Below are 18,120 nucleotides of genomic sequence, written 5' to 3'. Positions count from 1 at the left end.
AAATAAGATATTGAGATTATAAGTCAAGGAATTGTGGTTTTAGAATTTGGGGTTTGGAATAGAAAGAATAGATTGAGGTTAAAGGGAAGAAGGGTTTGAGGTTTCGAATATATGAAGTAGAAGATAAGGAAGATGGGGTTTGGGGTTTCGGATTTTAGGGATTTAAACATAATCCTCGTAATTTCCTCGTAAGATAACGAGGAAATAACGACGAAAAGAACGCGAGACTCGTTAATTCCACGTAAACAGAAATCGTCGTAAATACCTCGTAACCGAAAAACAGGGGCCTCGCGATTTCCTCGTAAATAATAACACGGGCCTTTCTATTTCCTCGTAAATGAACGACCAATATTTGAAAAAAGAAGAGAATAAAAAAGAAGAGAAGAAAGATACTGGAATCATAGGTGGGAAGAAACAAGGCGAGAACTACGTAAGTCTAGCCTTGTCTCCGCCCACATGTGTTCGCGTATCTTTCTCTCCTTCTATTAATTTGAGAAACACACTGGTGAGTAATTATCTCTTATTTGAGAAGAAAATCGGTGAGTTTATCTTTGATTTGAGAAGCAAACTGGTGTGTATTTATAGGAAATTTCGAAAGGTTTTACGACCAATTAGCTTTGTCTCCTTCCTCGCAAATAAAAAAGCGCGCCTCGCTAATTCCTTGTTAATCAACGAGGACGTTACGAGGAAACAAAACGCGGGCCTCGCTAATTCCTCGAAAAGAAAAACACGGGCCTCGCTAGTTCCTCGTAAATTTACGAGGAAATTATGACGATTACTAATTTCTTATATATACACGCGAGCTTCGCTCTCCCATTTCGTCTCCACTTCCTCTCTCTTTCGTAGCAATAGTACGTTCTCTCTCGATTTCCTCTCTAATTTGATTAGTTTAGAGTAGATTAGGTGGTTAGTGTAGGGAATTTAGATAGGTTTACTGATTTTATGTTAATTAGTGTTGATTATGTGGTTAAGTTAGAGAATTTAGCTAGATTTATAGAATTTGTTATTTATAAAATTTGTTAATTACCGTTGATGTTAATTTTAAAAATTAAATTTTTTTTCTAGACGATTCGAAAGAACAGACTTACTCCCCATTACAGACAGATGTTTGGTGAGCCTGGTAGTCGTTTAGACCCGTCGTCTTCTTCAGCTCCCGGTTCTTCTTCAGCTCCCGGTTCTTCAGGTCCGGAGACTGTCCCCGAGACTCAGCCTTCTCAGAGAGTCTCTCGGCCGCCTACTTCTAGTGCACCATCGGTTCCTCATGTGCCTCCTCTGATGGCTCCTCCGACGATGCCTCCTCCGATGGCTCCTCTGATGCCCGCCGAGATTCATTCCGATTTGATGGTGCCTTCGAGTGCTCCTTGCTCGCAGTACACTGTCGAGGAGCTTCTCAGTTAGCCAGACAGAGAAGGTTTACCAGTCATAGACCCCGACCGACCAGACGAAACTTTGTGGTATGTTACATTAATTATTATTTTTAATTCTTTTAAAATTATTTTATAACATTAATAAATAATTTATACTTTAAATTTGTTTTTTTCCAGGTTTGGGATTGATGGATGTCTTGCATCGGACGTAACCGACACGATCAAAGGTTACTTCTCCATGGCACATCCGAACTGGAAAAAGACGCTGATCTATGTCAGAAAGACGTGGTTCAAAATTTACGCTGTAAGTTACTATTAATTAATTATATATACTTTAATTTTTTCATGATTTATATATATATATTTTTTTAAAACTAATTTTAATTTAATTGTTTTTTTTACAGCAAAAATATCATTGGTCCATGCGGGTCAATGAGAGGGTGAGGAAAGCGTTTTACGCGAAGGCGAAAGTTCGCTTGTTGGACACGGTCTCCAACTGGAAGGGTGACTGGATCATGAAGGGATATGAGCATGGCAAACCGGCTGAGCTCACCACGGATGTGTGGGATGGCCTCATCCGTTATTGGCGGGATCCTGAGTCCATTAGAATCGCCCAGTCTTGCTCTGCCTCCCGTAACACGGTAGATGAGCACAGCCACGGGCCGATGCTTCACTCTACGGGCCAAAAACCCCACGCCGGTGTCCGTTTGGAAATGGTAATTAAGTATTTTATTTAATTAATATTTTAATATATATATATATATATATATATATATATATGTATATTCTAACTTTCTTAAATGTTTTTTAGGCCAAAGAGACAGGACAACTCCCGTCTCTTATGCAACTTTACGAGAGGACCCACAAGAAGCAAGAGATGGGAGACGGCAGCCTGCAGACCTCATGCGACCAGCGAGGGAAATAAGGTCACCTTGGGACGCAAACAAAGAACCATCTCCCTCAGCGACAAACCAAGGATGAGATGGACCGGGCAAGGTACCCTTTGACGACCGGCGTCGCTTGCGAGATTTGGCATCTGTCTCGTCTCCCAAACCAGGGCTCAACGAGACAGGAGACCGCCTCTCTTGATGTAGTCCTAAGCTGTCAAAAGATTACAAGCACCTTGGATCAAAGTGATGATTGATCCAACAAGAAGGGTGGTTCTTCTAATCGATCTAATCGACAATAAAACCGGCTGGATGGGAGTGATGATGATGATCTCTGACAGAACAGGGTGTTGACTGATTCCACAATCAACCACGAATAAGAACAGCCTGATTCCACAAGCAGTCTCAATCGCCAATCACTAAGACAAGTGAATCCACACAAGGCTTGATGATCAATATATCTCAAAGACACAAAGACTTTCAAAAAAAGAAACTAAGAAGTTTATTAATTCTTGGGTAGAAAATTCATGCCTTACAATGTGATATCTAATGAGCTTATATAATGCTCAGTACAAGGCTTAGAAAGCTAAACAAAAACAGAAAACTTGCTAAAAATCAGAAAACTAGCCGTTAGGCTTTAAATGAGAAATTATGAAAGAATCTTGGCCAAAGGATGAGCTGCTTGTATCTGGAAAACTTTGGGAAGATCCTAGGAGCCTTTGGGATCTTATGGTTGATAGAACAAATCGCCAAAGTGCTTGCAATCATAGAGAGAAAGAGCTGTTGGGTTTTATTGCAAATCAGCTCCAAAATTGGTAAGTTGGAATGGTGAAGAATCTGGCTGATCCAGTGAGGTTTAGTTCATGGTATCAACTCTTCAAGTGGTCTTAGATGTAATGACAGATCTCCTTTTTTCTACACGTGAGTTTGAGTTGCACACTTCTTAAGCAAAGAATTACTTTCCTTGAATAGAACCAGTTCGGATGCAGTGTAGGTAGCCTGACTTGTAAATGGTGTATCTCCTAAACCACTAATCCTTTTGGTGTGAAACCAATTCGCCGCGTGCTCTGGTTGAGTTGAGAATCTATAGGAAGTGGTTTCCCGGCCAAAATTCTCATGGTCGCAAAGATATCCTTCTTTGGATGCATCTATGTCAATGCTGGCTCCAATGTAGCTTGTATGGTTGATCTTATGAGCTGGTGGTCCAGTTACTGACTTGAGGTCCTCATCATTCCCTCCCTCTTCAAAGGGTTTTGTCCTCAAAACCAATTTATCTGCACCAAGATAGAGCAAGTTAGGTTTCATTCTATTTTGAGAGGCTAGGGTCTTACCTTCGTATATGGACGGTTTTGTGATGCAATGTCGATCTGGTGGTTTTTCTTTGATCAGTAGTGAAGCTATGTCCCCTCTACATGTTCGGTCTATGTTTTTCCTTAGCAGGAGAGTGGTCTCCTTTGTGAAATATCTTGTTTCACTCTTGGTTTCTCCATTTACCACTCTTTGGGTGTAAGATTTTGAGTTTGGTGCTGGATTCTTCTCCATTGTACCTATACCTGAATTAACACTTATGGGCAAGAGCAAGTGTTTCATACTTGAAGTGGAGGATTCTAAAACCGAGTGTTGAATAATATTTAGAGGTTTACTTTCTCTGTTATCACTTATAGCATCTTGCATTGGTTTTTGTCATCTTTAAAGCATGATCGGCTGGTGAGAAAGTCTCTATGGTATATTGCTCATACACTTCAGGTTGGTGAGCTTCTGGACGTGGCCTCTCCTTACCTAGACCTTCATCAACATTCTGGACAGAGTGCAAGTGCATCATACCAGTGTTTTGATAAGTAGGATTATTCACATTAAGTTCAGAAATCACTTTATCATTAGTTGGGAATTGAAAAATTTCAAGTCGTGGACTTGCTCTGCACAGCAAGGTCGGGTTCTTGTTCCTTGATTTCCATGTTAGTACCTGAAATATTTTCAACCTTTTGGACACTAGACAAGTGTGTTAAGACAGTCATGGAATTACTAGAAACAGAATAAGATCCAGCTTAAATCAAGTTGATAAGATCATCAAACTTTTTATCTATTCTAGTAAAGGAATCATCCATTCTAGTAAAGGGTTGACTTACCTCGAAGTTAGTTTCCTTTGGTTCAGGTAGTACTAACTTCACGGCCCGCTTTTTGGGGCAATCTTTTGCAAGATGACCCTGGCCTTGACATCTATAACAAATAACTTCAGGTTGTTTTAAAGTGCTAGAGTACTCAACCTTGTGTTCGCTTGACTTGAGGTGTATGCATTGGTTTTGAGCTTTGCCTCCGGTTTGTTGGCTGCAAGAATTGGGGTTGTACTACTCTCTTTGTAGACACCTTCTGAGCGTGTTGTGTAGGTCTGTGAGGTGCAAATCTATCCCTCATGACCCCCTTGAATTGCTCCCAAGTGCGTATAGGAGGCTCTTGGAATTGTTCCCTATACTTCTCTTCTCTGTTCCAATACCTTTGAGCCTTTTCGGTGAGCTGTCCTAGACCATAGGACAAGTATTCCCTCTTTGGAATGGAGTTGCACTTGAAGTACTTTTCCGTGTCCTCTTCCCACTGAAAATAGTTTCTAGGGTCTTCACTTCTTCCTGAGAACACATACAAACGAAACTGATCATATGATTCAAAGTGGAAATTTTAAGTTACCTCATGCTCATGTAGCTTTTTCGGTTTCAGTTTAACCAAAGGTTTTGGACAGGCCCTTGGGGGCAATCTCCTCATCTCGAAGTGCTCATACATCAGCCCTTTGACATATTCCCAATCTGGAGTTGGTTCCTTGAAGTGGATTCGGCATTTCTCCTCTTGAAGCCACCATTGGTAAGCTTCTCCAACAAGGGCGTCTAATGCTATGGACAGCTTCTTGTGTTCAGGAACTCTGTACTCCCAAAAGTAATTTTCCATGCCTTCTTCCCATCTGGAATAGTTCTCTTTTCCTGAAAAAGACACAAGTGTTTTAGTTAAAACTCTTGGGATATTGTCATAAAATTTATCTGTAAATTTTATCCAAGGTTTAGAATAGCTCTTGTTGATGGTATGGCTCGTGTAGTGGTCTGGTGGTTTGGAATCAAGCTCCCTACGACATAGTTCTTCCTCATGTCCATCTTCAGTCCATGACTCTCTACACTGGTCGTTTTCTTCAGAGCCATCTCCATAGTTTTGATCTTCCCATGAGTATCCCGGTTCTTCACCCCAATCAACTTCAGAAATATTGTACTCATCAGCTTCTTCTTCAGTCGCCATGTCTACCAAGTTTTAGGAAAAAATCTCGCAAGAAGAAGAAGAAAGTATTCAGAGAGAAATACTTAAATGAAACGTGTAACAAACAAGTTAAAGGAAAGGAAAATAACAGACTAAGAACCAAATGGAAGTTCTCTGATTTCTATTTTTTTTTTTTTTGAACTTAAAAAGGGATATAATAAAAACTACTAAAGCTCTTTTTTTTGTCTTTTGTTTTGTTTTTTTTTTTTGAAAATCAAATAACAAAGAAAAGGAGAATAAAGTTTGCAAGCAAAGTTTTAGGAAAGCAGTAAGTTTGGATCGACCAGAATTGGAAAGCTTTTGAAAACTTGACAAAAAATGGAAATCTCGGATTGCAACTTTACTAACAAGTTTTTATGATTTTTATGAATGAAAATAAATATATAGCAGCAACTAAACTGGACAGTAATGAAGAACACACTTTTTATGGGGTTTTTTAATGCAAAACAGAACTAGATGAAACAAAGAACAAACGATTTTTATGGCTTTTTGATTTATGAATGCAAAAACAAATGAAACTAAAAATGATTTCAAATAAAAAAGATAAGGATAGACAAAACCTGATGCTGAAGGAACTTCAGCTCTGATACCAGAAATGATGTAGTCCTAAGCTGTCTAAGGATTACAAGCACCTTGGATCAAAGTGATGATTGATCCAACAAGAGGGGTGGTTCTTCTAATCGATCTAATCGAATATAAAATCGGCTGGATGGGAGTGATGATGATGATCTCGGACAGAACAAGGTGTTCACTGATTCCACAATCAACCACGAAGAAGAACAACCTGATTCCACAAGCAGTCTCAATCACCAATCACTAAGACAAGTGAATCCACACAAGACTTGATGATCAATATATCTCAAAGACACAAAGACTTTCAAGAAAAGAAACTAAGAAGTTTATTAATTCTTGGGTAGAAAATTCGTGCCTTACAATGTGATATCTAATGAGCTTATATAATGCTCAGTACAAGGCTTAGAAAGCGAAACAAAAACAGAAAACTTGCTAAAAATCAGAAAACTAGCCGTTAGGTTTTAAATGAGAAATTATGAAAGAATCTCGGCCAAAGGATGAGCTGCTTGTATCTGGACAACTTTGGGAAGATCCTAGGAGCCTTTGGAATCTTATGGTTGATAGAACAAATCGCCAAAGTGCTTGCAATCATAGAGAGAAAGAGCTGTTGGGTAAGTTGGAATGGTGAAGAATCTGGCTGATCCAGTGAGGTTTAGTGCATGGTATCAACTCTCCAAGTGGTCTTAGATGTAATGACAGATCTCCTTGTTTTCACACTTCTTAAGCAAGGAATTACTTTCCTTGAATAGAACCAGTTCGGATGCAGTGTAGGTAGCCTGACTTGTAAATGGTGTATCTCCTAAACCACTGCTCCTATTGGTGTGAAACCAATTCGCCGCGTGCTCTGGTTGAGTTGAGAATCTATAGGAAGTGGTTTCACGGCCAAAATCCTCATGGTCTTAAAGATATCCTTCTTTGGATGCACCTATGTCAATTCTGGCTCCAATGTAGCTTGTATGGTTGATCTTATGAGCTGGTGGTCCAGCCACTGACTTGAGGTCCTCATCATCTCTCCCAAGGCACCTTCATCGTCGGAGGCATGAATTGAGATCAAAGTAGATTTACCAGAGGCTTGACTCCTCGATGCAGACCCAGAAGTACGAAACGACGACCTCCTCACAAGCTGTCTAGTCAATCGATCTGAAGACTGAGCCTGAACGGAAGGAGTCGCAACGACCTCCTGGGAATATTCTGCCTCATCCTACCAAAGGGGCCCTGTTGGTCCCCTCTGGCATGGCGAAGACAGCTCGAATCCTAGTTTGGTCAAACGAAGACCAGTTCAAACGACCTCTCCGAAGAACCCCGATCAAACCACGAATCTCGTCAGACATCGAAGAACTTCCGGAAGGAGATGAATCGATCAAAGAAAAACGAAAAATTGAGTCACCAATTCCCCAAAGAGAAAAATTGACATATAGACAAAAAAACTAACCGATATTCTCGGCCCAACTCCGAGGAAGCCGAGAGAAATCGAATTCACCCACAGACGCTCGATCCACCTTAAAAACGAAAAACAGCTCACGCCACTTCTCATCGCGATAGGGGATATCCTCGATGACGTGACGACCTGGGCACGGAGACACAAGGAAGGTGCTAGGGTTATGTTGGTTCCGCTTCACCAGAACGAGCTGTCGGAACTCACTAAGGCCAAAAGAAAGACCTTCCTCCCTAGCCCTAACCAAGAAGGCGATAAGGTACCTAAGAAAGTTCGGGAGGATTTGAGTAAGCGATAACCCAAGCTCCGCCAGAATCTCAAGTATGGGCTCCGGGATCGGGAAGATAAGACCACATGAGTGAAAGAAAGAAAGATAGGCTCCGCAATAACCGTCCCTCACAGTTTCAAGAGTCTCAGTCGTGTCGGCCCAATCAAGAACGACGGCGCGATCGACCCCATACATCTTGTAAAAGTCCTCAAGATCATCGGTCTTAGTAATCGGACGAGGAAAACTGAATGACGAAGACATCTCAAGCTTAACGATCAAATAATTTCAGAGCAAAGGAAAAAGAGACAAGAAAAAGGAAACGAAATTGAGACAAGAGAAAAACCCCTTACGCATATATAGCCACCCTAACAGCTCTATCATCATTCTCAAGGAAGATAATGATGACCTAGACTACGCCCTAGCGGCGGCTAATATAGCCGTTGTGGATTAAAAATAATAATAAAAAAGGGGAGAAAAACGCACCAAATAACGGTTTTTCAAGAATCACCATTAAGTCGAATCCGAGCGATATCGGTTGCCAAGCGGTGAAGCCCGAGTTAAAAGCTAAACCCGCCTCTATTCTTTTCGATCAAATCAAAAGAGACTGGGGGATAAATGTTGGACCCAATTTTGGTCAGTACATTAATGGGCCGCGAACGACTGAGGCCCATAGCAAGCATGCGAGCTCGAGGCGGAGCCATCAAAGTCCCGAAGATCGCGGAAAAAGAGACGAAGATCGCAGAGCAGTTACGAAGGTCACGAGGTTGACTTACTATAAAGGAAGGAAAACGGACATGAAGATGGACACGTTGAAAGCCCTAGAGAGAGCTACACACATACATCGACCTTGTTCTGATTCCCATTTTAGATCCTTTCTTTATCGATCTCATTTGTAACATTCGATCTAGTTCAACTCATTGTATTTATCAATAAAATCCATTTTTACCTACTGGAAACTGATTACATCGTTGTGTTCTAAAGATATCATTGCCTACATCATTTGTCTTCCCTAGATCAAACTCCCGATCACTATCAAATACTTAGTGTAGATTTTAGGTTCTACCCTCAGCGCTTGGTAGCACGTTGTGAATCGCTTTAACTAAACCCTGCAAAAGAAATGAGTTAATAGATTGAAAGACACAAAATGAAGACACAAAATAGAAGATGATATAGTTACCTTCTGTTTATCTGAAATTATTGCTACATTTCTTCCATCATCGAGACCCAAAGTATTAGAGAGACGTTTGACAAACCAGTCCCAGTTATCGTCGCTTTCAATCTCAACTACTGCCCATGCAATAGGAACTATCCTATTGTCTTCATCCCTACCTACCGCAGCTAAAAGATGACCCTTAATGTCCAACTTAAGAAAAGCGCCATCTAAACCTATGATGGGTCGACATGTTTGCTTCCAAAATTCTCTTTGTGAATTGAAACAAATAAAAAGACGATAGAACCTTTGTTTGCTTCCAACAGTCGGTCCAGAGATTGTCTCAATCTCAAATTTGGTGCCTTTGTTAGTTTGGAGTACCTCAGCTTGATAATCCCAAATCCGAGCAAAATGAGCTTCATGACTTGCTTTCCTTTCTCTCACAACCTTTGTCTTCGCCTTACCACATTGCTCATCGCTTACAACCAGATTGTATTCTCTCAAAATCTCTGAAGCTATCTCTTGCTTTGTCAGTTTGGGATTCAGTCTCAACCTTTCTACAAAGAGCCATGCTATCGTCGATCGCTTCAGCATCTTCGAATAACCAGATCTGACACAGGTATGCTCATTGATATAAATTTTCACTTGCATCTTATGTTTTCTCTTCTCATAAAAACAATAAATCCTCCAGCCACAAGGAACATCAGTATCTGAACACTTAGCACCAATCCTCATTGCTTGCGACCTATAAAGCTTTATGTCGTATCTGGTTTTTAGAGAATACCTCAGAACAGCAAGTTTGAAATCTTCTGCAGAGTTAAATGTTTTTCCCAAAGCTAATAGTTTGTCCGGATCTTCATGGTCGCTACGAATTTGCTCTTCCTCATCTTCATCATCATCAGAAGACAAAGGATCGGGAATCTTCTCATTGTCCCATACATCATCTCCACTGTCAGCATCACTTTCATCTCCTTCATCTCTCGCAGCTTCTTCATCCACGTTTTCTTCATCAATCTCATCTTCTACATCTTCCTCTTCCTCATCATGTTCTTGGTCATCTTCATCCTCTTCATCAGCGCCATCTTCAATACCATCACAATCATCATCACCAACAACAGAACAATCGTCTTCACTTACATCATCTTCTTCAACGGTCTCTTCTCTACAAGCCTCTGCTCGAGCCTTAGCTTCACGAAGCCTAGCTTCATGAGCCCTTTCGTCTCTTGCCTCTACTTCACAAGTCTCATCTACTTCACGAGTCCTTTCTTCATGATTCTCTACTTCGCTCGCCTCTGCTACACGACCACTCGCTTCACACTTCTATGCTTCAGTCGCCTCTATCTCACAAGCCCTTGCTTCACGAGCATGTGCTCTTGCTTCACGAGTCATTGCTGCACGATTCTCTGCTTCACGAGCCTCTACCTCACGAGCCCTTTCTTCGCGAGAAGCTGCTCTGGCCTCACGAGCTTCTGCTTCACTTCCGGCATTCGAGGATTCATCATTCTTCCCCTTTCCTCTTCGAAATGCTATCTTTTCTCTTGGAATTCCCTTGTTTCTTATCATTCTTGAAGAGAAAGTGTCAGATTTTGATTTGTTTTTCTGAGATTAGGGATATCGATTTGGGGATATACTGATTTGGGGATTTTCTAATTTTAGAACGACATCGTTTGGTGTTTAATAGAGATAATAACGACGATTAACCCCGTTTAATCCCCCTGTTAATCAAACTAACAACATATTAAAATTGTCTTCGTCAAGCTTAGTTGAGATCTTAAATTGCTAGTCATGATAAATTGATGCTTTAAATGGTCTAAGGTAAAGTTCATAATTTTTATCAACCAAATTAGAAAGTTCATTATTTAAATAACCATAAAATGTCCAATCAATCAACAAAATAATTGCCAGAACTGATGACCTGGGTGGTTAACAACATCTCATGGATCATAATGTTAATGTGATACCGATTATTGGCTAAAACTTCTTTCTTCTTTTTTTTTCTGTGGAAACACACTTTTCATTTGTAACTTAAAAGATTACATAAGACTTGATTGACAGAGCATTACCATAAGCATTATGCTCTATATTATCTAATCAACAATTTCTTAAAATGCATTTAGAATAGCATTTAGATGATGTAAATGCTCTCTAGATGCTCTCTATCAAATGCTTGCTTTCATATGAACCTTTTGGTAGAACATTTGCATTTAGAATATATCAAATCCTTAAAATATATTAAATTATTTTATATAATAATATCACAAAATTATATTTATATCTGAAATATTTTTTAATAAATTTTTATATTTTTACTTTTAAAAACTGTTAAATTTTTATTATTTAAAAAAAAAATTCCTATTTTTTAAAAAATAAAATTTCTTTTTAATTAAAATTTTGTTTAAGAAAAAATCTTTTAAATTAAAATTTTAATTTTTATAAGAAAGTTAAAAAATTTCAATAAAATTATTTTGCATTTTAAATATAATTAAATTAAATATAATTTCTTATTGTCAATAAATATCACATTCATAGTGCCACTTTTCATGTTTACACTAATCACTTTTACCCTCACTTTTAATTCAGGATAAAAGACACTTATACCCCTAGGATTAACTAATCTAGACTTAGGGTTTAGAGTTGAGGAGTTGGGTAAGGTTTTTGGAATGTGAAATTTGGGGTTCAAATAAATATATTAATAAATACTTAAAAAATATAATTATTTTTAAAAAAATAGTTTCAAACATAATTTTTGATTTTCAAAAAGAAATTTTGAAAAACAATTTAAAAAGAAAAATTCGAAAAAAAAACAATTCAAAATTTTGTTTTTATAAAAACGTTCGAATTTGAAAAAGTATAATTCGGAAACATAAAAAAAAATTATATTTATTTTTTTTTTTATTTATTTAAATAATAATTTATTATATATATAAATAACAAGGGTATAAAAATGTTTTGTCACTTAATCCCCTATATATTATTTGGGAAGCATAACAACTTCTTTTTGTAGCCACATGTCATCACTAGAATGATTCTTAGAATCATTAGAGAAATATGTTGGTTCATCTAATTATATAATAAGCTTTTTATTAAACTAACAATAAATTCATCATTAATGTACTTTATTATTTCTTTAAATAAAATTTACGGAATCGCCTAATGTGGCTAAAGTATATATGACAATTAATGATTTTGAATAATAAAGATTTGATAAAAAATAGTGTATCTTCTATAATGTTTGTTTAATTTTAAACTATTAAATAAATTAAAAAACCACAATAACCATATAATAAAAATTTAGATTTTTATGTATATGTTATATTTTGAATTTTTACAAACAGCTATAAATTACTAAAACTGTTAAAAATCTCAAATTCAAATTTTATGATCCATGGTTTAAAATTTTTGTTATGACAAAATACAAATGATTACAAAAATTATATAAGTAAAAAGTCTAATTTAATTAATTATTAAGATTAATATATATATCATTTTAAATTAAACTATAAACCATATAAAATACAATATTTTAGTTTCAAAATTTACTTTGAACAATTTTTTTGATAAAAGTTTTGAACGATCATTGACAACTTATTTTTTTTAAATTATAGATTACAAAAACTATTAATCCCACAATGAAAATTTTGTTATCAGTAATTTAAATTTTTTTCTATAAAAGATACAAATGATCAAAAAAACTATATGAGTAGAAATCATCATTTAATAGATATTAATATTAAAAATATACTAAAATATATTATCTATGTTAGTATCATTTAAATTTAATAGCATATCCTATCAAATATAAAAAAAATATTTTTTGGATTAATAAAATTGATTTATATGTTCGCACCAATTTAATTATATATTTAATAGTTACTGACTTTTAATTATTTAATATATATTTATTATTTCATAATATGTAAAAATATTTAATATATAAAATAATTTATATATATAATGTTATTTCCGAGCAAGGCGCGGATCTTAACATAGTAAAGAATGTATTTTTGAAAATGTCTCTTTAGTGGTGGTAAAGATGAAAAGTGGTACCATGAAAGTGATAAACATAAAATTTCCCCAAATTAATATACGTATATATATATATATGATAAACATAAGATATTTATATTATTCATAAATAAGGAAATTATATATCATATACTAATTTATATGATAATTTTATATAAATCATTTAGTGTTCAACCAAACACTTTAGTAATTGCATTTACGAGAACATATTGCTTCTGTACCATACTGTTTCTGTAGCATAATGCTTTTATATCATACCGTTACTACTTTTCCATCAGTTCTACCAATCGAGGCCATAGACTGCACCAAAGAAATAACTAAAAAGTGTTAATCCCCGATTGCATAACTCGGTTGATGGGCTCCCCATGATCCATAATTGTAAGAAGAAACAGATTTCCTGTAATCGGATTATCTTTCTAATTCAGTTCGATATGTAAAATCTTTTTTTTTTGGCTGAATCATCTATGGATTTAAATGGTGACCAAAGAAACAAGGAGAATATTAAATTCTTTATCATTCTTCTAAAATTGCACCATTTATAAGTAAGTTTTTTTTTCTTTCCATTTTTTCTCATTTCTTTTTTATAGACAATTATATAGCAAAATTAATCTTCAACAACTTTAGGAAAGAACAATCATCCATTTATTCATGTTATTTTGTTCATATTCATCTTGGAAAGAACAATCATCTTTTTATTCCTGTTATTTTTGTAAAGGCCCGGTTCTTGGCCCATAAAAATTTCCTTGAGAATATGGGCTTCTCTACGGCCCATATGGCAAAGACCTAGGGTTCCCTTCCGCTTTCCTATAAAAAGAGATGCAGCCTCTCTTTTGCCTCATACAGAAACTAAAGCGAAGCTCTGCAGAGAATTCTCAGAGACTAGAAACCCTAGCCGTCGAGCTCTCCCTTTCTCTCTTGCGCCGTCTCTCTCTCTCTTCTCTTTCTCTCTCTCTCTCCCGCGCGATGTTCTCTCTCTCCTCGCCGTCGCTCTCTCTCTCCTTGCCGTCGCACGCTCTCTCTCTCCTCGCCGGCGCCGTGTGGTGGTGGTGGTGACCGGATCTCAATCTCCTCTCCCTTGTCTCTTGTCTCCAGATCCGGATCCAGATCTAGGCTAAAGTGGAGTGTCTTGAACCCATCTTGTTCTCATGTACTGTATACTCCTTTATGTTGGAGTTAGGGTTGAGTAGACCCTGTTTGAAAGCTAGGATGATAGATCATGATTATTGCTAGGATGTTAGATGAATGGAACACGATGTAAAAGAACCCTCATATTGTTAAATGGGACTTAGTAAACTGAAATGGAGTTGTGGTAGCGATGATTGATTGGTAATTTATGCTTGTATGTTTGGATGTGTAGTCCCATGAGTGGTTTGTGATTAAAGCTAGGATGCTAGAGAGAAATGAATGCTAAGCTGATAGATGAGTAATGATTGTTAATGTTATTGAAGTAGAACTTGAGTGCAATGTGTATTGTGTGTGGCACCGATAACGGGTGGCGTCTAGTGAATGAGTCCAAGTACAAGTCTAAATGAAAAGGAAAGCGAATGAGAATGGGAAGGGATAAGTGAAAATGATAAGGATGTGAAAGGATAAGTGAAAGTATGAAAGAAAAAGGTTACGGTTAAGCATGGGTGGGGAAAGCATATAGAGTCTAAGGAAAGTATGTGTGGCAGTAGTTCACGCTAGGTATCCATAAGAGATGTGGCGAATCCACAAGAATATGGAAGCACCCATAGGAGATGTGGAGAATCCACATGAATATGGGGTAGAAGCCTGGTGGGAGCTACCCACTGATGATAAGAACGAAGTGCCAACCGCGAGAGGCGGGATATAAAAACGTGCATCATGTTCGGGTAACGGGGAGTTAAAGGTGTCATAGGATCGAGTCGGTCTGGTATGATGAGTCGGTTAAGTCTAGGGTTTAACGTGTGTGGCAATGAGTGAGTTCATTGTAATGATTGATCACTAGGTTGCTAGAAATGTATGGAATTGAATGTGGACAATTAGTGATGACAGTATGAAATGATAAAAATACATTACCTGATTATAGTGGCTAGTCAGTCCTAGTTCCCGCATAGAGTAGTATAGAGTGTCATGCGGGCAGGCTGGTCTAGAGCCACTTCACTGAGTAACTTGTTGCTCACTCCTCCATTTCCATTGTAATGGAAATGTAATGATTGATCACTAGGTTGCTAGAAATGTATGGAATTGAATGTGGACAATTAGTGATGACAGTATGAAATGATAAAAATACATTACCTGATTATAGTGGCTAGTCAGTCCTAGTTCCCGCATAGAGTAGTATAGAGTGTCATGCGGGCAGGCTGGTCTAGAGCCACTTCACTGAGTAACTTGTTGCTCACTCCTCCATTTCCACTTCCCTGTGCGCAGGACTGTAAGCAGAAGTATATGGATGTGGGTGTGACAGTATTTCAAAGAAGGTTATGCGCCCGTCGGCTCTCGGGACCAGTAACGGGACACGTAAGGTTGTCTAAATGAGTAGACACGTGTCCATAACGCCCTTTCGATAACCCCGGTCGGACGCCGGGGGATCGGGCCGTACAATTGGTATCAGAGCGGGTTAAGATCCCTTAGTTCTGTCCTAAGAGATCGGCATTTCCAACGTTTTCAACAAAAAAAAAATAGTTTTCAGAAAAAAAAAAAAAAAAAAAATTATGGTGGTTATTACTAAGTATTTTCGGATTGTGAAAAGATTATTTGAAAATCCCACTATATCCATACTTCTATTATGGTTCTGATTGAAATTTTATTGCAGGATGTTTTCGCTTGACCATTATGAGTGGAGGATGCCGCGTATGCACTACGGACGGAGGAACACCAGGGAGTATGCCCAAAGGCGTCACCGTGACATGGAGGGTAACTTGGTACTACCCATGTTCCCGGATCCTGAAGAGCAGTACAGGGAGTTTCCATTCAGGTACCCACACGAGCAGACTGTGAGGCGTAAAGTGTTGATGCCACATTTCCAGAGGATGGCTATGGAGGAACGCCTACTACAGGGCAATGCGAGGTTCCAGCTTGCAACCGAAGAGGGGCCCCCGAGGAAGCGTGGCCGTCCATGCAAGCCGCCAAGTGCAGCAGGGGGACCCCCAAGGGTGTTCACCGGGAAGTGCCAGTGTGGAGTGCTGATCAAGAATGCTCAGGAGGACCGATCAGTCGCTGGATACACCGAGGACTTCATCAACCAAGCCAAGCTGTGCAAGCCAAAGAATGCAGAGACATGGTGCGGATGGTATAAGAACGGGCTTCACAAGGAAATCCAGGCAGCAGTTGAGGGGTGTTTTGGAGCCCCTGGAGTTTGCGCTAGTGAGGCGGATGGCAGGTTGCGCCATTGAGGTAAAGGAGAAGATTGCAGCCAATGTGGCCGCTCTCTCGAGCATGGAAGGAGGTAACCCGGGTAGGGACACCGAAGGCCAGGAGGTGTCGGTCGGGGAACTCGCTAAGGGAAAGCGGGGACGTCCGCAGAAACCTCCTACAGTAACATGTGATTGTGATGTACAGGTCCAGATGGTTCAGAAGCCACGCAAGGTGAGAGATTACCTGGAGGAGTTCTTGCATACGGCCAAGAGGTGCCAACCGAAGCCAGCAGAGGAGTGGTGTCATCTGTTTAGGGCTGGGCTACGTGGAGATATTCGTGAAGAGCTCGTGGGAGTTCTGGAGCCTCTGGAATTTTCACTGGTGAGAAGAATGGCCAACCAAGCACTGCACGCAGAGGAGTGGTTGGCGGAAGGCGAGGCTGAGGCCGAGTATGATCGCGTCGCGGGGGGCGATGAAGACCTTGGATCCGAGACCCGCTGTGCCTCGCCATGTCAATGTGGCTAGACGAGATCCTAGGGACTATTAGTAGGAGTAGGACATGTGTTTCCCTATTGGTTTTATTTCATTTATTGGTTATTGGAGTTGGTGTTCTTTCCATTCTTTACGGCATTCTGTGTTTTGTGCAGATGTGCCGAGTTCTTTTTACAACTATTGTGGTCCTACTCCTTTTATTTATGACATTCATTCGTTGGTTTTAAAGATTCCAGTAGAGTTATCATGCCTTGTATGCCTCCCTTGATTGTTGTGTGAATGCGTGAATACATTTCGGTAACGTACGATTAGTCCGAAAGATGTGGGCCTTGGAATTCGGGGACGAATTCCGATTAACGGGGGAGGATTGTAACGGCCCGGTTCCTGGCCCATAAAAATTTCCTTGAGAATATGGGCTTCTCTACGGCCCATATGGCAAAGACCTAGGGTTCCCTTCCGCTTTCCTATAAAAAGAGATGCAGCCTCCCTTTTGCCTCATACAGAAACTAAAGCGAAGCTCTGCAGAGAATTTTCGGAGACCAGAAACCCTAGCCGTCGAGCTCTCCCTTTCTCTCTTGCGCCGTCTCTCTCTCTTCTCTCTTCTCTCTCTCTCCCGCGCGACGCTCTCTCTCTCTCCCGCGCGACGCTCTCTCTCTCCTCGCCGTCGCTCTCTCTCTCCTCGCCGTCGCACGCTCTCTCTCTCCTCGCCGGTGCCGTGTGGTGGTGGTGGTGACCAGATCTCAATCTCCTCTCCCTTGTCTCTTGTCTCCAGATCCGGATCCAGATCTAGGCTAAGGTGGAGTGTCTTGAACCCATCTTGTTCTCATGTACTGTATACTCCTTTATGTTGGAGTTAGGGTTGAGTAGACCCTGTTTGAAAGCTAGGATGATAGATCATGATTATTGCTAGGATGTTAGATAAATGGAACACGATGCATAAGAACCCTCATATTGTTAAATGGGACTTAGTAAACTGAAATGGAGTTGTGGTAGCGATGATTGATTGGTAATTTATGCTTGTATGTTTGGATGTGTAGTCCCATGAGTGGTTTGTGATTAAAGCTAGGATGCTAGAGAGAAATGAATGCTAAGCTGATAGATGAGTAATGATTGTTAATGTTATTGAAGTAGAACTTGAGTGCAATGTGTATTGTGTGTGGCACCGATAACGGGTGGCGTCTAGTGAATGAGTCCAAGTACAAGTCTAAATGAAAAAGAAAGCGAATGAGAATGGGAAGGGATAAGTGAAAATGATAAGGATGTGAAAGGATAAGTGAAAGTATGAAAGAAAAAGGTTACGGTTAAGCATGGGT

General features: G+C 39.1%; 1 protein-coding gene across 1 annotated transcript; it reads right to left on the bottom strand.

Moving 5' to 3' along the window:
* Positions 1-2,366: 2,366 nt before the first annotated feature.
* On the bottom strand, positions 2,367-6,669 carry LOC111203142. Its single transcript, XM_048749051.1, has 3 exons — positions 4,934-6,669; positions 4,519-4,843; positions 2,367-4,298 (listed from the first exon to the last, which is right to left on the bottom strand). The coding sequence occupies exons 1-3, from the start codon at positions 5,525-5,527 to the stop codon at positions 4,153-4,155; spliced, it is 1,065 nt and encodes a 354-aa protein (XP_048605008.1). The 5' UTR covers positions 5,528-6,669; the 3' UTR covers positions 2,367-4,152.
* Between the last annotated feature and the right edge of the window lie 11,451 nt (positions 6,670-18,120).

The sequence above is a fragment of the Brassica napus genome, chromosome C2 (genome assembly GCF_020379485.1).
Source record: "Brassica napus cultivar Da-Ae chromosome C2, Da-Ae, whole genome shotgun sequence".
Taxonomy (NCBI): Eukaryota; Viridiplantae; Streptophyta; class Magnoliopsida; order Brassicales; family Brassicaceae; genus Brassica; species Brassica napus.
This window is presented reverse-complemented; position numbering and strand designations above follow the sequence as displayed.

Bases quoted from the DNA above. Each gene is read 5' to 3' on its own strand.
- LOC111203142 (XM_048749051.1), bottom strand. From the start codon at position 5,527: ATGGCGACTGAAGAAGAAGCTGATGAGTACAATATTTCTGAAGTTGAT. The intron at 4,844-4,933 runs GTAACTTAAAAT...AACTATTTTCAG, and splicing joins AAAAGCTACATGAGCATGAG to TGGGAAGAGGACACGGAAAA. The intron at 4,299-4,518 runs GTTGAGTACTCT...ACTTGATTTAAG, and splicing joins TCAAGTCAAGCGAACACAAG to CTGGATCTTATTCTGTTTCT.